This window comes from Lissotriton vulgaris, chromosome 7, assembly GCF_964263255.1.
Source record: "Lissotriton vulgaris chromosome 7, aLisVul1.2, whole genome shotgun sequence".
Classification (NCBI taxonomy): Eukaryota; Metazoa; Chordata; class Amphibia; order Caudata; family Salamandridae; genus Lissotriton; species Lissotriton vulgaris.
The window spans coordinates 544783028-544807906 of NC_141695.1; the positions used below are offsets into that span (position 1 = coordinate 544783028).

The 24879-nt window shown below is 48.1% G+C and overlaps 1 protein-coding gene across 1 annotated transcript in view; it reads right to left on the bottom strand.

Moving 5' to 3' along the window:
* Positions 1-3648: 3648 nt before the first annotated feature.
* CFAP52 (cilia and flagella associated protein 52) overlaps positions 3649-24879 on the bottom strand; it is a 149490-nt gene continuing 128259 nt past the window's right edge. The window contains exons 11-14 of the mRNA XM_086928737.1: positions 24012-24163; positions 21512-21614; positions 18914-19025; positions 3649-3983 (exon numbers count right to left, since the gene is read on the bottom strand). Of these exons, the coding sequence (XP_086784863.1) occupies positions 3787-3983; positions 18914-19025; positions 21512-21614; positions 24012-24163 (564 nt within the window). The 3' untranslated portion in view covers positions 3649-3786. The remainder of the gene's footprint in view (positions 3984-18913; positions 19026-21511; positions 21615-24011; positions 24164-24879) is intronic.

Below are 24879 nucleotides of genomic sequence, written 5' to 3' on the forward strand. Positions count from 1 at the left end.
TGAGGCGTGCAGCATGCAGCAGTGTGAGGCGTTCGGCAGTGTGAGGCGTGCAGCAGTGTGCAGCAGTGTGAGGTGTGCATCAGTGTGAGTCGTGCAACAGTATGAGGCGTGGGGGAACAAATGCACTGAGAAAAAGTGGGGGGAGCACGAGCTGACGAAAGAGTGGGGGAAGGGATACTCGAGCCGACGAAAGAGTGGAGGGAAAAAAGCTTGAGCCGACAAGAGTGGGGAAAAAAACACTAGCAGACGAAAGAGTGGGAAAAAATGCACGATCTGACGAAAAAAGCATGAGTCAGAGAAGTAAAATGTGACCAAGTGAAAGACAGGAAAGTAATGAGCCATGTTGAAAAAAAAAAGCTCTCGGCATTGCTGTGGTAAGGGCGGGGGAGTGCATTCCTTTTAAGTCTGATGCGAGGGAGCGGCAGCCTTTGAAGTCTGATGCCGAGGCACAGACAAATGATGGTGTGTGATGTGGCTGGCGATGATGTGCATGCGCATAGCTCACATGAGCTGTACGCGATCTGCAGCGAGGTAGACTTTTCTTTTCTGCTTACTATAATCTTGCTTATTTATCCCTGTGGGATAGAATAGGCGAGACCTAAAAAAGAGTTCGCCCATGGAACAGATAAGGAAGGAAAGCGCAGTGAAACTGTCAGCCACGGCCCGGGGGGGATTTGACAGTTAAATAAATAATTAATTTTCCCTTGTCGTTGTCTGTTGAAAGTCCCCCCACCCAGCCCCACCATTCTTACCTACACGGGCCACGGTTGGAAACAGTACTTTACCGGTGCACCTCAGCCATGAACAGAAATGACCTGTGAGCTAAGCGAACCAATTAGGAGTCAGCAAAGAAGATCGACAGCAGAGTGAACCAGTAAGTGGCAGGCAGAAAGAAATTGTTTGTCTTTGATTACAACAGGTCTTGCAGACAGCGCATGCACACTGAAGCTCGACCTAAAAAACAGTGGGAGCATAGGTGTGCTCTGCAGCAAGCTAATTAACAACGTCACAAATTGTTTATTCTCTCTAGTCATAATATCCATTTTACAGTTTTCTCAAATCTCTGCTCCATAAAGGGCTGCCCCCTGAGCCTCTGCATGATAAATGAGTAAGGCTGTTGACACCAGCCTACACGTTGTCGTTCTGTGCTATTTTATTTTTTTCATTGCAATATGTCACAATTCTACAGATGCTCTTATGTCACTGGCCTGTGCCACAATGAAATGTGTAAAATAAAATATGTAAAATAATTGCATGCTTAATAATCTGAGAAAGATCTTCGGAAAGAGAAATTATTATTATTATTATTATTATTATTCTGAGTTTTGTATAGCGCCTGGTTACCAATAGGCATCCCAGCGCTTCCAGAAAATAACACTGCTGAAAGAATGAAGGGATTAAACAGAGAACAAAAAAGTTTTTAATAGTTTACGGAACCGAAGCAGACTAGCTTCCGATCGCAGCTGTAGGGGCAATGAGCTCCACAAGGAAGCCACATTTATTGAGAATCTTCTGCCACCCGTTCTAGCCTTTTTCACCCTGCCAACCTGGAGAAGATGTTGATGGTCAGAGCGAAGAGAACGAGAGGCCTTGTAAGGCTGGACCATCTCCTGAAGAATAGGAGGGCCTACCCCGTGCAGAACTTTGTGGGCAATACAAAGAGACTTAAATTTCACCCTGTCCCTCACAGGGAGCCAGTGCAATGCCCTCAATGCCGGGCGAGCAGATTGACGCCTTGGGAGATCCGTCAGAAGCCTGGCAGCCGCGTTCTGCACTTGCTGCAATTTATTCAGGGTAAATTCGGGCGCGCCCAGGAATAGCGCATTGCTGAAGTCCAGCCGCGAGATGATAAGTCCCTGGATGAGAAGCCTTCGAGTAGCCACTGGGAGCAGAGGCAGAATCTTCTGGGCTGAGCGGAGCAGGCCAAAGCACACGCCAGCGGTCTTTTTGGCGTGAGTTTTAAACGATAGGTCCTGCTCCAGGCTCTTGATCTCCTGCTTGGGGGGGGGGGGAGGTACCGGTCCCAGACAGTCTGGCCAGCTGCTGGGGGACAGAGATGGAGAAGAGTTCCCCAGCAGCATCAACTCCGTCTTGGAGCCATTTAGCTTTAGGGCTGAGCTGCACATCCACGTGTAGATCTTCTCAAGACACACGTGCAGCTTGTCGGGATGGTGCGCCGACTGGGAAAGGCCTACCACCAGCTGAGTATCATCAGCATAACTGATGATTTTAATACCCAGCGGCAGTACCACACTCTCCAGGGGGGCCATGTAAACGTTGAATAGAGTAGGGCTCAATGAAGAGCCCTGTGGCACACCACACTGGAGAGGGGTAGAAGATGATTTTTCATGGCCTTCCCACACCTCAAATGTACGACCTTCCAAGAAGGAAGCGAACCATTTGAGGGCCAGACCCGTGACCCCCACCCCCGACAGCCGTTGGAGAAGCACCTGATGGTCCACGGTGTCAAAAGCAGCGCTGAGGTCCAGGAGGATCACTGCCACTGATCCCCCCGAATCCAACATGCTCCTTGCATTCTCCACGACCGCCAGCAGGGCGGTGTCAGTCCCCTGACCGGGACGGAAACCCGTTTGGGAGTCGGCCAGGAGGGAATTGGCTTCCAAGAAGTCCGAGAGGCGGCTATTCACCAGTTTCTCAGCCACCTTACTGATACCCGGCAGCAAGGAGATAGGCCGAAAGTTGGCGAGGTCGGCGGGATCGAGATTAGGCTTTTTCAAAAGGGCCTTAACCACCGCCCCTTTCCAACTGGGGGGGACTACCCCATGGGCGAGGGACAGGTTTATCCAGTCCGTCACAGGGCCGCCGATTATAGAAGACACCTGTTTAAGATATTTGATCGGTGCTGGGTCTTTCGGGGAGCCACTCTTCATAGCCCTCAAAACCGCCAGGACTTCCTCCATCGTGACCGGGCCTAGGGAGGCCAGCTCCACCGATTGCATCTTAAGTTGAGAGCTGGAATTATCATCCAAAGAAGGGACCTCACCTAGCCGGGGAAGTGAGGCCAGTATGTTGTCAATTTTGCTTTTGAAAAAAGAGGCCAGTTCTGCGCATTTTTTGCGAGGGTCCTCGTGGAGAACCTGAGGTTCGGGGGCATGCAGTAGCTCCTTAATGACCCTAAAAGACTCTTTAGAAGAGTTGGCCGCAGAGCCTATGCGCTCTTCAAAGAAACCTGATTTAGCCACTCGGATAGCGGATTTATACCTGCTCAGAGCCGCACGATATTCTTTACGACTCTCCTCACTCCAATCTTTCCTCCAGGCCCGCTCTAGCCTCTTGCATCCCTTCCTCAGGGTTCTTAATTCCAACGAGTACCAAGGTGCGGAACCCACTCTCTTCCATCTCGTAAGTTGTTTCTTTTTGGGTAGGAGGGTGTCCAGAGAATCTTCGAGCCAGGCATGTAGATTTGCATCAGCGACTATCGGGTCAACTCCCCGAGGGGGCTGCGTAGCCTCCAGGTGTGCCGCCCAAGTGTCGACTGGGAGCCTCGAAATGGGTAGTCAATAACTTTTAACCAATAGAGCAAAATCTATATTGTTCTCAAATAAAGCAAAGCGCAGACAAACCAAACAAAAACTAAATATAATGAAAACCAATTAAAATAAATCATATCAATTGAGTCTGTTTTCTGATACAGCTGTTTAATCTTATAATGCAGAGATAAATGACAACAGCAAACAACTTGTACCTTCTAACAGAAAAATATATCGCAAAAATACTCCTTTACTACAGATAAAATATACAACTTTTGAGGCCAGTAGAAGTGGGTTACTTCACACAGAATGCGCCTTCATTTGGGAATGGGTACTTCCAGCGTATAATGCCTCCGTCTGCGCTGACACTGATGATGCACTTGTTGAAGGGACAGATGCGCAGGCGTGTGATGCTGCCACTGTGGCCGATGCCCACATGGGTCACTTCCCCTTCATCGTAGTTCCAAACCTTGATGAGCTTGTCATCGCCACCTGCATGCAAGAACAGAGAGTGTGTACAAGGAGTGGTCAATCATGCGCAGTTGGAACACCAAGTAAAAGGAGAGACAAGCATGAATAATTGAGTCCCTCAAATCACCTAGGGCCAAGGTTTAAGCACTCCTAACGCAACAGTGAAAAAAGTGTAGCATGTATGGGTAAAATTAGGTGCCTTAATCCCTTCTAATTAGCCAAGCAATTCAACAAACAAAACTGAACTTCCATGCTGTCTATCTACATCAAACTAAGAGGGAAAGGGATCTGCAAGCAAGATGTGTCTATAGAAAAAAAATGATTTTGTTTCTCAGATTCCACCAGGACACATGATATTGCTTTTTTATTTGTTTTGCTCTAGCACTAATCATGAGGTGACACCCTCCCTCTGGTCTATCAGACAAAACCAACCATGATTTGCAGTCTCCCTTGACTGATAAAAGATGGCAGCACAAAGCACTAAACAGAACGCTCCCATCTCTTACAAACTTAGGAGTGATGGCACAAGTCAAAATATGAAAATATCAGTGGGCTCAGTTACATCTATCCCCCCTAAAATAGCATCTGCAAAATCTCTCCTTTTGTCAGTATAGTGGCCCCACATGGTTTCAAAATGCACCATTTGTTCTCAGTTTAGGGATAATGCTTGCTTCCTCAATTGTGCACCTGAAGAAGTATTATAGTGGTATACAGATTTTTAGGTCTCGCCTGAGACAGCACATGCGCTATTGCTTCCAAGAAATGTAACTAGTTTATAGTGGGCTTAGAGACTGCCTATTGCTTACCATTGGTTGGATTCATTTATATGCTTCTCTTTGGTTAGCACATGCTGGTTTAAATTCCTTGTGTGTTTCTCCCTCCCCTGGAGCATGGTTCAAGTCCTTGTGTCCTTCCACTGCTTGCGCTTTCAGATCTACGTTTTGTCTTTTCATTGAAGCACTCCATAGGAGTGCATGTGTGTGCAGGTCATCTTCCTCATGTTCTTCTCCCACCTTCCCATCCCTCTCCGTGTTGTTGCTTTCCCCCTTCCATCTTTCTGTGTTGTTGCTTTACCTCTCCATGTTGTTGTGTGGTGCCTCCAATCCTGCTCTGTCCCATTGGTTACCCCTTACCATCAAGCTCTGTTATATTGAGTTGTTTTTTGTTTTGTTTTTTATAGCACGAACTAGACCTGAAGATATCAGGTATCAGATTGCTTTACATGAACACCAGTTTTGTTACACAAGGACACAGTCATTTGTGTTAGGCACGGGGAGATTAAATGATGTGCCCAGAATCACATGATGTTGAGCGCCGTTGCTGAGACTCGAACCCGGTTCCCCAGCTTCGAGGTCGACCGCTCTAATCATAAGGCTACATCCTCTCCCCCTTCTACTCCATCCCACGCTGTTGCTTGCCCCCTCCCATGATGTCTCGCTTTATTTCTTGCCGCCTACCACCACCCTGTCTCATCCCACATTCTTGCTTCTCCCCTCCAAAGTTGTTGCTTGCCCCCTTTACCTTCTTGCTGCATCCTTCATTGTTCCTTGCCCCCTCCTACCCCATCCTGTATTTTTTATGCCGCCTACCTCCCTCCTGCATTGTGGCTTCCACCCAATACACCAGGAAAAAAAGCCAAAAGGTTTGAACTACACAAACTATTGGCTTTGTCAATGCTTTTAGCCATATTACACAGCAAGTGCAGCCAAGTCGTAACCCTATTTTTTATGCTGGCTGGAGGGCCAGGAGGGGCATCTTCACCCTCCAATGTGTCTCCTGCTCTACCCTCCCACCAGCAACTAGAAAAGAAAGCATTATACTTGCTATGTTGTGCAACATGGCTAAAAACATTGACGAAGCCATAATTCACATAGACGAGACCTATTGGCTTTGCTAATACTCGCATTATTCTTGTATTTTTATGCACTTATTACCAATGATATGCTCTGCAAGGGCTTATTGACCATAATGAAAGGTAATCCTTCTCTGATGGTAATATTAGTGCCACCGAGTTTGTTGGCTTCTGCCCCCCAGGTTACAGCTTTACTATTCTTATGTCCCAGTACGGGTGAAACTAAGAATTAGAGACTTGTTATTGGCCCGGGAGCAACACACGGTTGGTGATGACATTCTCAGAACTGCAACAGAACCTACAATATGTGCATGGGAACTTAGTGAAGATTAAATTAAATTTCAATTCAGGTACAGGAACAGCTAGGCATCCTAGCCCTCCGGTTAAGGCAACAAGTTCCAAGAAATAAGTGTCCAAAAGCTGGGACACTAAGGTGAATAGGGAAGCTGGAAGTGAGGAACATAGGCTTAATCACAGTTTTATGCTTGTTGATAAAGCTCATATAATCAATACAGAATTTAATCCACGATTTTTTTAAAGAGGTGAGCCTTGTGATACTTTTGGATGATTGAGAGTAGGGTCAATGTTCTGAAAGTTGAGAGGCAATGAGTTACAGGTTGCTGTGGCTACAACGGAGAATGGTTGTTTTAGTGCTGCAGTTGTTATGAATTTAGGCGTTTTGAAAAGAAACGTTTTCTAACTTCTAAGGTCTCTTGAACCACCAGTGAAAATTTGTAATTTGTAATTTGTAACTGGGTTTTGTATCGCGCAAACTCACCGACAGGTCTCAAAGCACTTCTGACCAGGTACAGCAACAAGAAACAAGATGAAAGTATAGAAATGTCTAGATGAGCAGATCAACTAAGTACAGATGGGTATTTTCCAGCAGCGGTCCATGCAGGGTAGGGCAGGGGGTGAGGGAGTCGACAGGCGATGGAATAGGACAAATTAAATAAATAAATAAATAATATTCCGTCATCTGTCGACATTGCCCCGCCCCGCCCCACCCCACCGCCCCACCACGCTTACCTGAATGGACACTTGCTGGTATTTTTTTGATTGGTTCTATCTTCAATAAGTGGTCAGTGGAGATTTGTAATGTGGTTGTATCTACCTGACAAGTAAACAGGTCTTGGATCCGAATTTAGAACAGCACTGAGCAGAGCAATGAATATTTGTGAGATTCCTAGTCCAATAAAATTTCTAAACTCAATCCTTGAGACAACCAGAGAATGAACTGCAGTTGTTAGGTGACTGTTGCCATTGGCACTTTTTTTTCAGGCTATGTAGGTGGAAGTTGGCGAATAGGAGAATAATGTGAATTTTAAGTCTAGGGTAAAGGCTAGTAATTTGCCCAATGGTGTTAATGTTGCTGATAAACCCTCCAGTTTTAAAGATTCCAAGAGATTGGAATAACATTTGCTCCTGAGGGATATGGAGAGTATGCGATGGTATGGTGTTTGTACCTTAGTTGATGCTTTTGAAGTGTTTGCAGTTTTACAAGCACTTTCTTAGAAAGGCCTGTAAGAATGTTGCTGCAGTAACCAAGAATCTTTGAGAGGTATGAAGAAGAGGGAGAATGTTCTGAAGCAGGTGAAGATGGTAGAAAACGCATTTAGTGGAGGAATACACATGAAGCGTAAAAGTGAGAATATGGTTGTTGGACCCGTCTGCTTCTGAGAGTCCCCTCACCACTATGATTTATTTTGTTCCCCTGTACCTCCAAAAATTTGTCGCTTTTTATTTTTGTCTACCAGGACTTTTTGTGTGATTGTCTCATGGGGCTAGATGTTCCTTGACACTCAGTTACTCACGAGGTTTCTGGCACCTATGTACAAGGCACCTGGCGAAACCTGTGAGCCTGGAAACTGAGGTTGACAACCTGTGTGTGTGTTCAAACTTAAAATGGTGGACACATATTTCCCTCATGTGAGTGACTCCCATTGGAGCCTACATGAACTTTGGCCTTTTGAGGTTTTGGCGCCCTTTTGCTTGGCGCGCATTCCTGACAGGAATTCCTTTAGTTTCTTCAGGAACATAAAATGGCTGCTCCAGAACCCCAGGATGGTGGCTCTGAAGGACCAGAAAGTACCTCAAAAGTGCCATGTCATGGGCCTACCCAGAGAAGGTTCTAGAACCTTCTGGCTCGTGCTAGCACCCCAGGGCACTGGCTATATAAGGTCCAGTCCCTGGCGGCCATTTGAGATGAAGATCATTCCTGATTCCTGATTTGACCTTGACAAGGAAGGAGTTCTAGACTGACACCAGACTGACACCAGATTGACACCTGCCCTGTTGACCCCTAAGGCAGCTGGTGACAAAGGCAATAGTGCAGCTAAGGTTGCTGGCGTTGGATGTGACTGGCGTTCCAGTCAACAGCGTGGGCGGTGACCTAGCGCCTGTAGCGCCTGCCCAGCGACCGCCTTGAATTCCCCAAAAAGACTGTGGCCAAGTTCGAGTGCCTCTCCGCCCCCCCCGGTGGCTGAAGCGGCTGTGGAAGCGAGTCGCTAGGCGAGAGTGACGTCGCCGCGATCGTGATCCCCCCTGAAGTGCCCCCTTCGTGAATAGCGCCTACCGCGAGGAGCTCGGACGTCTCCGAGCCCCATCTGCGAAGAGCGCCTCCTGCGTGGACCGAAGGTGAGGTGGTGCGCCGGGGCGGGGAAGGCCAGCCTGCATTGGGCGGGACTAGCGAGTCAGCCCCTCCTTGTTGACCCGGGAGCTGAAGCTGTGGGCGGGAACCACCCCGAAGAAGGAAGTCGGAGGGAGGTCTGTGGAGCCCCTGCGAGCCCCGTTGCTGGCTAGAGAAGTACTGTGCTTGACTGCATCGTCCGCTACAGCTGATGTGAGGTGGGCCGTGTGTTCCGCTAAAAGACTGCGGTGTGTGAGAGTTAAACAGCGGCATTACTTTGACTGAACTGTGGAGTTTTTGCGACCTCCCCGGCAGCCCGTTCGTCGTCTTAAGACTCTGAACTGGTGCCGCCAGGGTTCTGAGGGTGAACCAGCCCTGTAGGCCAATATTGACCCCCAGCGCCAAGTATAGGTCCTCTCCCGGCGGCAGCCGAGTGTGAATGAGCTGCTAAATGTATTTCCTTGCTTTCTAGATACACGCGTGTGCATCGAGCGGTTACAAAAGAGTCCCAAAAGTAGTTCTGTATCCCGAGAAGCCTGAAAGCCTGTCGGGCTGTCCAACTAACTGTAAGAGTAATCTCTCCTTTCTCCACACTGGAAAAGTGACTGTATTTAAAAGTGATTAATTGGTGGCAGCGATACCAGTCATTGGTGATAACTAAAGTGATATTTAGTCCAGTCATTATTGTGCTAGACATTGCTGATATTTATTGTGATATTTATTCTGGTCATTGATATTATTTATTCTATTTATTCCAGTCATTGCTAAATTAATATTTATTCTACTGTATTCATATCTGCTATTTATCCAGTGTATTTATTCCTTAGAGCCCAACTATTTATTTATTTATGAGAAACCAGTATTCCATTGAACAAATGCTTACCAGAAATGTAACTGTGAAACCCTAAGTGAATTTGCTACAAACCCAGAGAACTTTTATATAAATGAATCGTATTTTTCCATAACAGTGGTGTGGTGTCCTTCTTTTTGTGTGGTGTACAGGGGGTTATTATCGGGTCCAAGCTGGCTTAACACTATAGCCTTCACCTGCCTAGCCACTCGAGTCAAGCTACCTTCCCCCTTTATGCTGGGCTTGCCCGCGCAGGTCCAACATAAAATTGGTGGCACAGCGGTGGGATTGCGAGCCGTGCTTGTTGTGAACCCCATAATAATTCAGTGTGCCCCACAGGTACACACCCGGAGTTTTCTCCCAGCGGCCCTCTAATTTATCGTTTTGTTTTTTCTAAATTCTTGTCTGGTGGTGGGTGGAAGTGACCCTCAGTTGTCCTTACCTTACAACCTACTTCGTGGTAGTGGTCCACACTTTTCGCTGACGAGATGGAATTCAATATGTCAGAGTTGGAGACCTATACTGTGGCGCAACTCAAGGATTTCTGTCAGGAAAGGGGTGTGTTCGTCAGGCGAGGGGCCAAAAGAGAGGAGCTCCGTACTAGTCTGCGAGCCTGGGTGGAGGCACACATGGAGGGAACGGTGGAGGAGGAGGAATTTGACAGAGATACTGTTGTTGAGGTAGTGACTGCAGGTCCCCCGAGGGTGGGTGAAATGTCAATTAGCCCCAAGGAAACTTCACGGGAGGGCAGCAGTGTATCCTCTAGAGGGTTGTCTGAAACTGAATTGGCCGACAGGAGGGAAGAAAGACATCTGAGGTTAGAGTTGGCTAGGTTGGAGCTGGAAGGGAGGAGGATGGAACACGAGTTCAGGCTAAAGGAACTTGACCTCAAGTCCCGTAACAACACTCCGGAGGGTGTCGAGTCTCAGGAATTTGCCAGGGAGCCCAGACCTCATTTACCTAAGGACGTGGTCGCCAGCTACACTGCTGGAGACGACATTGCTAAATGGCTGACAGCCTATGAGGTCTCCTTAAGAGCCCATGGGATCCATGAGAAGCATTGGGGTGGTGGATTGTACCGGTACATGCCTCCGACAGGTAGGGATGCCTTATTGGCCCTCGACCGGGAGGAACAGGTAAATTACCCCGCCATGAAGGTGGCGCTCATCAGGAAGTTTGGGTTGACCCCCGAGAAATACCGGCAAAGGTTCAGGGGCAGCCACAAGCTGAGCTCACAAAATTGGGTCGACTTCCTGGATTATGCCAAGAAAGCCCTGGAAGGGTGGGTCCAAGGTAGTGAGGTGGAGGACTATCACGGGTTGTATGACTTGATACTCAAGGAACATCTACTCGAGAAATGTCTTCCCGAGCTGAGGCAACACCTGGTAGACAGCAAACTTACTTGCCCCCGTAAGCTTGCTGAGGAGGCGGACGTCTGGGTAAGTACCAGAGTGTCCACGAGGGGGACGGGAGGAGAAACTCAGAAGTCCGGACAGGGCGCTCCCCAGAGGAAAGAGGGGGGAGATAACAAGAAGCAGGAGTTCTCCAAAGGCCCCCAAAATAGCTTTAAGGGGAAAAACACCTTCTCCAACTCTAAGGCTAACCCGCAGAAGAACCCTAATCCTGGCCAGAGTCAGCAGCCAAGGGTTGTCCATTGCTTTGAGTGCGGTGGTATTGGACATTATAAGGGAGACGTGAAATGCCCAAAGAGACCACCCCCTCCCACTGGAGGAAAGGCCCCGGGAGTCGCTAGTGCAGCGCTTGGGGAGGAGATGTCCTTGAGTAAGGGAAGTGAGTGGGCGGGAGTCACCTTAGTGTCCCTGGGTAATCGGGAGATGGTTCCAAAGATCCAGGTGCCCGCGAATACTGCCAAGTATGGGCAATGGGTCACCATCAATGGCCATAGAGGGGAGGCTCTGAGAGATACAGGAGCCAGTGTGACTATAGTTAGGAGTCATCTGGTATCCTCAGAGCAGGTGATTCCAGGCGTACTTCATCCGGCCGCGATGGCTGACGGCCGAACGAGCCACTATCCTGTGGCCGAGGTTCCCTTTGAGTGGGGAGGGGTTGCAGGTTCACTTCGAGTTGCCGTAAGCTCCGCCGTGCCAGTCGATTGTTTGCTGGGCAATGATATGGAGCACAATGCTTGGAAGGAGGTGGAATACCGGACTCATTCTGAGATGCTGGGTACACCTGAATGGGCCTGTGTGAGTACCAGGTCGGCGGCTGCTCAGAAGGAGAAGTCGCGTGGGTTGGAGCCTGGAACAATGGCCCACCCAGCTGCCGAAGAGGGAGCATCTCGAGGACAGGAGGAGCCTGCCTCGGTGTCCGTGCCCCGTGAGACGGATAGGCCACCGGAGGAGGTGGACCCGGAGTCCGCGGAGGAGGACATGGTTCCGTTGGAGGACCTGCCTATCCCTGCCGAGTGGCGAGTGGAAGGAGGACCGTCCAGGGAGGAACTGAGCAAGGGACAGAGGGATTGTCCCACCCTCGAGGGTCTGAGGCAACAGGCTGAAGCCCAGGCAGCAGGTAACCAGTCTGGGAACTATCGTGTTTACTGGGAGGATGGTCTCCTCTACAGTGAGCCCAGGGCGCCAGTGCACGGATTGTCACGGGCCCTGGTAGTCCCACAGTGTTACCGAGCCTTCTTGCTAGAGTTGGCTCATGAGATTCCATTGGCAGGACACTTGGGTCAGGACAAGACCTTTGCCCGGCTTGTCCCCCACTTTTATTGGCCTCGGATGAGGGTGGCGTCCGACACATATTGTCGGACGTGTGTGTCATGCCAAGCCAGTGGGAAAACAGGGATGAAGCTAAAGGCTCCCCTGGAACCACTTCCCGTCGTTGGCACCCCCTTTGAAAGGGTGGGCATCGACATTGCTGGGCCCCTTGATCCACCGACATCATCCGGTCACAGGTTTATCCTGGTACTGGTGGATCATGCCACAAGGTATCCAGAGGCTATACCTCTGAGAACCATCACTGCACCGGTGGTGGCGAAGGCCCTGATGGGGATCTTTACCCGAGTGGGTTTCCCCAAAGAAGTTGTGTCTGACAGGGGGACCAACTTCATGTCAGCATACATGCGGGCAATGTGGAAGGAGTGTGGAGTGACCTACCGGTTCACCACTCCTTATCACCCACAGGCCAATGGCCTCGTGGAGAGATTCAACAAGACGTTGAAGGGTATGATCAGAAGTCTACCCGAAAGCCTGCGGAGGAAATGGGACGTCCTCCTACCCTGTTTGCTCTTTTCCTACAGGGAAGTGCCACAGAAGGGAGTGGGTTTCAGCCCCTTCGAGCTTCTGTACGGGCACCCTGTACGTGGACCTCTCAGCCTGGTGCGAGACTCCTGGGAAAAGTCTCCCCGGAAAGTCCCCCAGGATGTGGTGAGCTACATGCTGGCCTTCCGAAGCCAAATGGCTAAGTTGTGGAAGCAGGCTTCTGACAACTTGGAAGCCAGCCAGTCTGTGATGAAAGCGTGGTATGACCACAATGCTCACCCGGTGGAGTTGGAGCCTGGCCAGAAGGTGTGGGTGATGGAGCCTGGAGAGCTGAGTGCCCTCCAGGATCGGTGGACAGGCCCCTTTGAGGTGTTGGAAAAGATGGGCAAGGCCACCTATTTGGTGGACGTGAAAACCCCTCGGCATCCGCATCGGGTGTTACATGCCAACCGCCTCAAACCCCACTACGAGAGGCCCGAAGTCACGTTGATCATGGTGACTGATGGATCGGAGGAAGAGGACACTGAGCCTCTCCCCGACCTGTTTGCGTCTCAAGAGAAGGATGGGTCAGTGGAGGGAGTGAAACTCTCACCATCTTTGACTTCTGAGCAGCAGGAGGAATGTCGCCAGGTCTTGGGGTCATTCGCTCCTCTGTTCTCCCTTGTTCCGGGTAAGACCCACCTGTGTACCCATGATGTGGACACAGGAGACAGCCCACCTGTGAAGTCCAAGTCTTACCGGCTGTCTGACAAGGTGAAGGCCAGCATCCGAAGCGAGGTAGCCAAGATGCTGGAGCTAGGAGTCATCGAACCCTCAAGTAGCCCTTGGTCTAGCCCGGTGGTTTTGGTTCCCAAACCTGCGCCACCTGGCACCACGCCCGAATTGCGATTCTGCGTGGACTACCGAGGACTCAATTCGGTCACGAAGACCGATGCTCATCCGATCCCTAGGGCGGATGAATTGATTGACCGGTTGGGAGCTGCCCAATATCTCAGTACCCTTGACCTCACCGCAGGGTATTGGCAGATTCCCATGACTGATGGAGCCAAGGAAAGGTCAGCCTTCTCCACACCTGATGGACACTACCAGTTCTGTATGATGCCCTTTGGGCTCAAGAACGCTCCTGCAACATTCCAGCGACTGGTGAACATGATCCTCACCGGAATGGAGTCCTTCTCCGCTGCTTACTTAGATGACATCGCTGTCTTCAGTAACAGTTGGGAGGATCACTTGCAGCATTTGCAGGCTGTTCTCCAGGCCCTGGAACGGGCTGGCTTAACGATCAAGGCCAGCAAATGTCAGATTGGGCAGGGGTCGGTGGTGTACTTAGGTCACTTGGTGGGCAGGGGAGCGGTGCAACCCCTTCAGGCAAAGATTGAGGCAATCATGGCCTGGAAACCCCCCAAGACCCAGACTGAGGTCCGAGCCTTCCTGGGCCTCACAGGTTACTACAGACGGTTCGTGAAAGGGTATGGCACTATCGTGGCACCCCTTACAGAACTCACGTCCAAGAAGCAACCCAGGAGAGTCATTTGGACGGAGGCTTGCCAGCGAGCCTTCGACACTCTGAAACAAGCATTGTGTAAAGCTCCAGTCCTGAAGGCTCCAGATTTCACGAGAGAGTTCATTGTCCAGACAGATGCATCCGACATTGGCATTGGGGCGGTGTTATCGCAACTCAATGAAGAGGGTCTGGATCAACCCGTGGTCTTTCTGTCACGAAGATTGCTTCCCCGGGAACAGAAATGGAGTACCATTGAGCGGGAAGCCTTTGCGGTGGTCTGGGCACTGAAGAAGCTGCGACCATACTTGTTTGGCTCGCACTTCCTGGTTCAGACAGACCACCGACCCCTTCGTTGGCTCATGCAAATGAAGGGGGAAAACCCCAAACTGTTGAGGTGGTCTATCTCCCTACAGGGAATGGACTTTCGGGTGGAACACCGACCCGGAGTTGACCACGCCAATGCAGACGGTCTCTCCAGGTATTTCCGCCTTAGTGTTGAGAACTCCCAAGGGGTTGGGTAGCTCTCCCCACTTTCAGCTGGGGGGGACGCGTGTTGGACCCGTCTGCTTCTGAGAGTCCCCTCACCACTATGATTTATTTTGTTCCCCTGTACCTCCAAAAATTTGTCGCTTTTTATTTTTGTCTACCAGGACTTTTTGTGTGATTGTCTCATGGGGCTAGATGTTCCTTGACACTCAGTTACTCACGAGGTTTCTGGCACCTATGTACAAGGCACCTGGCGAAACCTGTGAGCCTGGAAACTGAGGTTGACAACCTGTGTGTGTGTTCAAACTTAAAATGGTGGACACATATTTCCCTCATGTGAGTGACTCCCATTGGAGCCTACATGAACTTTGGCCTTTTGAGGTTTTGGCGCCCTTTTGCTTGGCGCGCATTCCTGACAGGAATTCCTTTAGTTTCTTCAGGAACATAAAATGGCTGCTCCAGAACCCCAGGATGGTGGCTCTGAAGGACCAGAAAGTACCTCAAAAGTGCCATGTCATGGGCCTACCCAGAGAAGGTTCTAGAACCTTCTGGCTCGTGCTAGCACCCCAGGGCACTGGCTATATAAGGTCCAGTCCCTGGCGGCCATTTGAGATGAAGATCATTCCTGATTCCTGATTTGACCTTGACAAGGAAGGAGTTCTAGACTGACACCAGACTGACACCAGATTGACACCTGCCCTGTTGACCCCTAAGGCAGCTGGTGACAAAGGCAATAGTGCAGCTAAGGTTGCTGGCGTTGGATGTGACTGGCGTTCCAGTCAACAGCGTGGGCGGTGACCTAGCGCCTGTAGCGCCTGCCCAGCGACCGCCTTGAATTCCCCAAAAAGACTGTGGCCAAGTTCGAGTGCCTCTCCGCCCCCCCCGGTGGCTGAAGCGGCTGTGGAAGCGAGTCGCTAGGCGAGAGTGACGTCGCCGCGATCGTGATCCCCCCTGAAGTGCCCCCTTCGTGAATAGCGCCTACCGCGAGGAGCTCGGACGTCTCCGAGCCCCATCTGCGAAGAGCGCCTCCTGCGTGGACCGAAGGTGAGGTGGTGCGCCGGGGCGGGGAAGGCCAGCCTGCATTGGGCGGGACTAGCGAGTCAGCCCCTCCTTGTTGACCCGGGAGCTGAAGCTGTGGGCGGGAACCACCCCGAAGAAGGAAGTCGGAGGGAGGTCTGTGGAGCCCCTGCGAGCCCCGTTGCTGGCTAGAGAAGTACTGTGCTTGACTGCATCGTCCGCTACAGCTGATGTGAGGTGGGCCGTGTGTTCCGCTAAAAGACTGCGGTGTGTGAGAGTTAAACAGCGGCATTACTTTGACTGAACTGTGGAGTTTTTGCGACCTCCCCGGCAGCCCGTTCGTCGTCTTAAGACTCTGAACTGGTGCCGCCAGGGTTCTGAGGGTGAACCAGCCCTGTAGGCCAATATTGACCCCCAGCGCCAAGTATAGGTCCTCTCCCGGCGGCAGCCGAGTGTGAATGAGCTGCTAAATGTATTTCCTTGCTTTCTAGATACACGCGTGTGCATCGAGCGGTTACAAAAGAGTCCCAAAAGTAGTTCTGTATCCCGAGAAGCCTGAAAGCCTGTCGGGCTGTCCAACTAACTGTAAGAGTAATCTCTCCTTTCTCCACACTGGAAAAGTGACTGTATTTAAAAGTGATTAATTGGTGGCAGCGATACCAGTCATTGGTGATAACTAAAGTGATATTTAGTCCAGTCATTATTGTGCTAGACATTGCTGATATTTATTGTGATATTTATTCTGGTCATTGATATTATTTATTCTATTTATTCCAGTCATTGCTAAATTAATATTTATTCTACTGTATTCATATCTGCTATTTATCCAGTGTATTTATTCCTTAGAGCCCAACTATTTATTTATTTATGAGAAACCAGTATTCCATTGAACAAATGCTTACCAGAAATGTAACTGTGAAACCCTAAGTGAATTTGCTACAAACCCAGAGAACTTTTATATAAATGAATCGTATTTTTCCATAACAGTGGTGTGGTGTCCTTCTTTTTGTGTGGTGTACAGGGGGTTATTATCGGGTCCAAGCTGGCTTAACACTATAGCCTTCACCTGCCTAGCCACTCGAGTCAAGCTACCTTCCCCCTTTATGCTGGGCTTGCCCGCGCAGGTCCAACAATGGTCAAATGTAACTCCCAAGTTAAAAACCTCCTGCACTATGGTCTGAGGTGGAGCCATGGAGTCAGGTCAGGTGAACGGCAGAGGTGAGGGACCAGCTAGGCAAGCATGAAGAATGTCCGAATTCTGAGTCTTTAAAGACAAATATTGGTGCTCCCAATGTTGGGCTTTTTTAGGCAATTTGCTACATGATGCTGAATCCCTGATTCTTCTGTCATTTGAACTAGATCTATGTATTGCGCACATCTGTGTTGTGATAGCCAATATTGTGAGCGTTTAGTACATGTGATAATGGAGCAAGATAAATGTTCAAGAGACTGGAAGACAGTACAGAACTTTGAGGTAAACCAAAAGTGATGACCGCAGCAACAGAGGTAAATGGTTCCAGCTCGTCATAATTAGTGTGATTAGTCAAGAAGGATTTGACCATGATAAAGCCACACCGGACTCTTGCATGTCACACCCAGGGCCGACTCAAGGGCGGTGTGACCGACGCCACCGCACTGAGTGCGGACTTCAAGAAGCTCCTTGTTTACAAGTTTATTTTGGTTTTAAAAGCAGGAGGCACTCTGTTTGAATGTTTATTTTGGTACAAAAGCACCTGCTGTCATGTTCCTTGCCTCAAGCAATTTCAAGGCAACAATAGAAATGTCAAGATAACTCTGGTTATGAATGTTCTTCCTGGAGATAGATCACAGTTTTGCCTAGTTGAGGTTTTGACTGATCATAAAATAGCACAGAGGATTAATATGCCTGCTGCAAAGGACATTTACCATGCAGATCACAAAGCGCATACAATGTAAATACTTCAGTGGGTTACTGCTTTTCTAGGAGACATCCTTTTGTTACTTGCAGTTAGTTTGTTAGTTAAAATCCTAACATAGAACAGTGAATGATTAACTGTCATCAAAGAACTGCATGCAAACTGCAAAGTATAGCTTAGTTAGAGCATAGATTCATGTTGCAAAAATGTTAATTTGGGTCGAAATCGATTCTTATTATTAAAGAGAACCCCCAACTATGGTGTTCCAATTTCAATTCTGAGATTGTGCTTCTCCGTACCAAGCACTCTTGGTACGGAGTACCAGTAACCAGTGACAAGTCACTCATAGACCTTGTAGTCCTCTGGCTTATGTACATTTCATGTATGCTGGTTAATACATGTATGATTGATTGTCTCAGTGTAATGTGTGTGCTCCACAGTGCTCTGACACCATACACTGGTTACTGGTATGAGTTGAGCTATATAACTAATTAAATGCACTTGAAAGAGAGTGGTTACGGGGACTTGATAGGTAACTGTTAAAAGGTGGTGATGAGGGAATGCATAGTGGTGGTGGTTAGCACCTCCACCATGGATAGAGGGGCACCAGCAGACATTGTCGCACCAGGCACCACCAGCATTAAAGCCAGCCCTGGTCACACCATAGTTGTGTGTGAAAATATCATGCATAGAAATATTGACTGACATCAATATTGCTTCCTAAAATTCTGTTTACAAAAATATAATCATTTGAGATGCAGACAGACAATATTTTTGAAAGCAATATTTAGTGGACAATATCTATGGCAAAATATAGTCTTGTAACACACTAGTCATCAAGGAGGAATTTATGGTTGATGGTTTTAAATGCTACAGAGTGATCTGGAATATCAATGTGCACAAGTGACAATTACTTTAACAGTGAGCCGCTCCTCTCTAATGTTTTGGACAGTGATTTTGGTGGCACAGTTGGAGTTGGAGTTGGAGTTAAATCCTCACTTGAAATCACCCCGAAAGTTGTTCGCCTCTAGATGAGGGGAAAGTTGTGAATTGACTACAGATTCAGGACTTCAAATCATTTTGAATCCATTAATGATGTCTATGCTTGAGAAGGAAACGTTATTTACTTGGAATGATAGTTTTTCATCATGGGTGTCTTCGCATACCTATAACCCTTTAGCTACTCACCAACCACAGGAATTTACCCAAATGGTTTTACACATGAGGAGAATCCCATGCCAAATCAAGGGTTCAAATGTTCTTGGGATAGGGCCTCAGAAAGGCTCCATTGAGCATGAAGATTGGATTTACATATGTTCCGGCGTGCATTTGTGCACTCAGTGGAACAGATGAGGAATTCCATCTTGGATCGTAAGGCTTGCCTGCAAATGTGTCAGATTCAGAGACTTGTTTCTCCACTACAAAGCCTAACTGTGCAAGAGTGCATCTCGATTCTGTTTCAGGCTTGGGCCAAGATTAAAACAACACTCTTACCTGTAACAAAATGTTCCCCTTCTGATGAAGTATCCATCCCGTTGATCGAGCCAGACAAGGAACCTTCAAGCTCTCGAATTGGTGAGCCATCAAACACCTCCCAGTAGCCAATCTAAATGGGAGACACAAAGCAGTGAGACTATAATGAGAAAGGTGAATGAAGTGAGAGAGACTTATTAGTTACAAGAAAACCTACTAAATCAAATCTGGTGCCATGCTCCGTGTTTTCACCCATATTAGCATTGCGTTCATACTGTTTGATTCACCATTCATGGCACTCGATGCAATAGGCGGGCTGTGTCTCTCAACCAGTCACAGAGCAATGACAATCTTGGGTCTGGGAGCACGAGGAATGGCAAAACCAGCCTGTGTTGGTCAGGATGTACGGGGCAACCTATATTAAGTTGTGCAAACAATCACAGTAATGAACGAGCTGGGCTTGCCATAGCACTGAAGCCAGCCTGAGCACTTTGCCCAACTGCTGTTTGTTTTTGTGCGGGTGGCGGGGGTGCATGAATAACAGGAGGGGGGTGAAGAAGTACCTCAATTCTAATAAGAAACAGGATTGTCCGCCCGCTGACTACTTATATGTTTAAATCTGAGGTTGTGCCTATTTTACCCTTTTATTAAAGGGCCATGCAGATCACTGTACCACACCAGAGTTACTCAGTGGTTTATTTGAAAAAAATAAGTGCCCAGGCTCTCGTCAGGAGGCAGCTTGCACCAGCCCATTTCTCCTGTTAGCACCCCCTAAAACAGAACAATCTGCTAAGCATGAAAGCGGGGACAGGAGGTGGTGGTGGAGCTGTACACGTTGGAGCTGGGGAACCAGGTTCGAGTCTAAGCGTGGGTTCAACATCATGTGATTCTGGGCAGATCACTTAAAAATAAGTGCCAGGGCTCTCATCAGGAGGCAGCTTGCACCAGCCCGTTTCTCCTATTAGCACCCCCTAAAACAGAACAATCTGCTAAGCATGAAAGCGGGGACAGGAGGTGGTGGTGGAGCTGTACACGTTGGAGCTGGGGAACCAGGTTCGAGTCTAAGCGTGGGTTCAACATCATGTGATTCTGGCCAGATCACTTAAAAATAAGTGCCAGGGCTCTCATCAGGAGGCAGCTTGCACCAGCCCGTTTCTCCTATTAGCGCCTCCTAAAAAAGAACCAACTGCTAGCCATGAAAGTAGGGAGAGGATATGGTATAATGGCCAGAGCAGCAGACTTCGGAGCAGGGGAACCAGGCTCGAGTCTCAGATTGGGTTCAACATCATCAATCGATCAATCAATCAACCAATTAATCAATCGAAGTTTATAAGGCGCATCTACTAATCCGTTAGGGTCATCATGTGGTTCTGGGCAATTCACTTAATCTATCTGTAAATGAATGTGTCCTTAACTGGTATTCATGAAAAGCACTGGTGTTGATGATTAAGTGTCAGTGCTGAGCACCAGAAACCACTGGCTCAAATGAAGCACTGGCTACACTGATATTAAACACTACCTAATGCAGAAGTTCTCTGGACTTGAACTAACTTTCCGTTCCCGACTCCATATACTCTGCAGTTAAACTGCAAACAAAGTGCAATGAGCACAGGTTGAAGGGTTACAAAAATACTCGTGCTTTGACCACTGGCGAGAAGAGGGAAAATATGATGGAACGTTTTAGAGGGGGTAGGGTAGCCAACAGCAGGAAGGGTACACAAGAGCAGCAGGTCAGAAGAGTATCCTTGCCAGAAGACTTTTGATTTTGTTTTCTTTTGCTGAAACAAATTAGAACACCCTAACCTATGGGCAGAACATATAGGCAGACAGGAACAGAATGTGTTTGGATGTTAATGACCAGTAACATACAGCTGGGCCAGCGGTGAAGGTTGGTTCCGGAGCAGGGAGGGTTGATACAAGGGAGTTCATTACAATAATGAGAGTATCTGCTTTCCCTTTTTTTGGCCTTGCTTGCCAGACAAGGTCATTTCATCTTCTTTGTCGATGCAGGAACGTCACAGCTAGTTAGGAAAGAGGAGGACCCGGCTTATGGATTAACTCGAATAGGGAATGAGCAGATTGTTTACTCCCCAAAATATAACTGTAGTATCAATCACTGATTATACATAGTAGAATAATACCATTTCAAAAGCTTCTTGAAAGGCCATATTCAGAATCAAGCCAGTAAAAACTGATTTCATATAGCGGTAATTTATTCAGGGCATTCAAAGGCAACTAGATTTCTTACTCATCCCCCCTCCCATTTACATGATTTGATGTGGACTTGTAGCTCACTGTGCCTACGGGCCCAGGTTTAACCTTACCAGTGAAACCCAAATAGGCCGAAACAATCTGGCAATGCCTGTGTTTCCAAGAAGAGAACATTTTAGGCTGGATGACCTCTTTTATTTTGGAGAGAGGCAACCCCTGATTTACATGCAGTCAGTCTTCTTCTGTAATAGCATGGATAATCGAGAAGAAATGGAACGCAAACCAGATTTATTTCCAATGTTTATGAATGAGTCAAGCATTCCTACCCATCATCCTTCTGATTTTCTCAGTTGCCGGGTGCATTGAGACCCCTCTTTCTCAAAGCGAAGGCAGACCACCCTGCCTTACCTTTCTGTCTGTTCCACCTGAGATGATCTGGAACTCCTCAGGATGGTAGCAGACACATCGGAATAAAGTGTTTGCCAGGATCATTTGATTTCGTGCAAAACGCCTGCAAAAAAAACCACCAGCAATTACTATTTGGTCAAATAGTGAACATAATGTACTGAACGGCGCTAAGTCTTGAGAAATACTGTGCATGATTCTGCTATTTAGATCGGGGTTGGGGTAAGTAACGTTGCTCGTGCTTTCAGAAGTGTGGATGGAGTAAGCAACGTCGCTTGTGCATTCAGAAGTGTGTTAAGGGTAAGCAATGTCACTCGTGCTTTCAGAAGTGTGTTAAGGGTAAGCAACGTCACTCGTGCTTTCAGAAGTGTGTTAAGGGTAAGCAACGTCACTCGTGCTTTCAGAAGTGTGTTAAGGGTAAGCAACGTCACTCGTGCTTTCAGAAGTGTGTTAAGGGTAAGCAACGTCACTCGTGCTTTCAGAAGTGTGTTAAGGGTAAGCAATGTCACTCGTGCTTTCAGAAGTGTGTTAAGGGTAAGCAACGTCACTCGTGCTTTCAGAAGTGTGTTAAGGGTAAGCAACGTCGCTCGTGCTTTCAGAAGTGTGGTAGGATTAAGCAAGGTCACTCGTGCTTTCAGAAGTGTGTTAGGGGTAAGCAATGTCACTCGTGCTTTCAGAAGTGTTTTAAGGGTAAGCAACGTCACTCGTGCTTTCAGAAGTGTGTTATGGGTAAGCAACGTCACTCGTGCTTTCAAAAGTGTGTTAAGGGTAAGCAATGTCACTCGTGCTTTCAGAAGTGTGTTAAGGGTAAGCAACGTCACTCGTGCTTTCAGAAGTGTGGTAGGATTAAGCAACGTCACTTGTGCTTTCAGAAGTGTGGTAGGATTAAGCAACGTCACTCGTGCTTTCAGAAGTGTGACTGGCGTGCTTTCAGAAGTGTGTTAGGGGTAAGCAACATTGCTTGTGCATTCAGAAGTGTGACTGATGTAAGCAACGTCACTCGTGCTTTCAGATGTGTGGTTGGGGTAAGCAACGTCACTCGTGCTTTCAGAAGTGTGGTAGGGGTAAGCAACATTACTCGTGCTTTCAGAGTGTGGTTGGGGTAAGCAACGTCACTCGTGCTTTCAGAAGTGTGGTTGGAGTAAGCAACGTCACACATGTTTTCAGAAGTGTGACTGGTGTAAGCAACGTTACTCGTGCTTTCAGAAGTGTGGTGGGGTAAGCAACGTCACTCATGCTTTCAGAAGTGTGACTGGTGTAAGCAAAGTCACTCGTGCTTTTAAAAGTGTGGTTGGGGTAAGCAACGTCACACATGCTTTCAGAAGTGCGACTGGTGTAAGCAACGTTACTCGTGCTTTCAGAAGTGTGACTGGTGTAAGCAAAGTCACTCGTGCTTTTAAAAGTGTGGTTGGGGTAAGCAACGTCACACATGCTTTCAGAAGTGCGACTGGTGTAAGCAACAATACCCGTGCTTTCAGACGTGTGGTCGGGGTAAGCAACGTAACACGTGCTTTCAGAAGTGTGGTAGGGGTAAGCAACATTACTCGTGCTTTCAGAGTGTGGTTGGGGTAAGCAACGTCACTCGTGCTTTCAGAAGTGTGGTTGGAGTAAGCAACGTCACACATGCTTTCAGAAGTGTGACTGGTGTAAGCAACGTTACTCGTGCTTTCAGAAGTGTGGTGGGGTAAGCAACGTCACTCATGCTTTCAGAAGTGTGACTGGTGTAAGCAAAGTCACTCGTGCTTTTAAAAGTGTGGTTGGGGTGAGCAACGACACACATGCTTTCAGAAGTGCGACTGGTGTAAGCAACGTTACTCGTGCTTTCAGAAGTGTGACTGGTGTAAGCAAAGTCACTCGTGCTTTTAAAAGTGTGGTTGGGGTAAGCAACGTCACACATGCTTTCAGAAGTGCGTGTGGTTGGGGTAAGTAACGTCACTTGTGCTTTCAGAAGTGTGACTGGTGTAAGCAAAGTCACTTGTGCTTTCAGAAGTGTAGTTGGGGTAAGCAACGTCACTCGTGCTTTCAGAAGTGCGTGTGGTTGGGGTAAGTAACGTCACTCGTGCTTTCAGAAGTGTGGTTGGGGTAAGTAACGTCACTCGTGCTTTCAGAAGTGTGGTTGGGGTAAGTAACGTCACTCGTGCTTTCAGACGTGTGGTTGGGGTAAGCCATTAAACAGGTGGCTTAGATTGGTTTTAAATAAGTTAATTTGTTTCCTACCAACGAAAAGCAAAAAGTATTTAATGTGTTAAAAGTGCTCTGGGAACCCAGTTCAGTCTTATAATTATCAGTGACGATCCCCCGATACATGTATTTCCTCCAGTGTTGGTAAGTTCCACAAATTCATGATTCTGATTTATTCCCTGGAGTCAGGCTTGAGTCACGCATTAACTCATCTCCACACCTGAGTTTAATTAAGGATGATCCCGACACTGGCGAAGGCCAGTATTTTTGGCATTAGTGTGACAAATCTACTTAGTTAATCCTCCCTCTGTCATCCACTTACACAAGATCCCAGATGATGCAGGTCCCGTCGGAGCTGGCTGTCAGGCACTCTTTGTCGTTGCTCTTGACTCTGATGCACGCCACGGTTGACTTGTGCTCCTTCATGGACTGCACCAGGCTCTGACTCTCCTTGCCGATGTCCCACATGCGCACCTGAAAGCCAGTGACACAGATGAATATTAGTGTTGAGCCTCAGAGTTACAGAAAGGCCAGGCCCTGCCATCCCAAGCGGACAGTTTCCTAAAACTCTTCATGGTGTGAAAAAAAGAGCATAACACAGCTTCCATTCAGCAAGTAAAGTTTGTAAATGGTGCACAGAGCGCAAAGATTTCAGACACGTTTGATACTCAGAAGGGCAGCTCTAGCCTTCGTTCAGGCAAAAACCATGGAATAATGTATTTGCCAGCACTTTCCATCTATTTTGTGAGAGTGCGCATTTGGTGCACATAGGAATTGTATGCATAGGTGAGAGCTGTGTGTATGTGGTAGTGTGGAAGCTTTTTCAGGGCAAACAAGGGTTACTGGGCCCATATTGTAAGAATACGAGCCTTCACACTGGGTGCCTTACTGTTGATCTCAAAACTGAGCACCAGGAGCCGCCCTTTAGTTCTTGACACTCAGGTAATTAGGTTGAGCAGTAAAAGACTTAGGGCATATTATCTAGGAACGGCGATAAATAACGCAAAGCGTGCTTACCGCTTTTTTATTTATCGCTTTCCATTGCTGGAATTTATTGTCTTGGTAGCGTGTTATTAACAACGCGTTTCTCCAGGGCGATACAAATTCCAGCGATAGCGGGGAAATTTCTGTTTTGGAGGGAACATCGCTGGTTTTCCGGCGATGTTCCCTGCAAAACGGCGATAACCGTG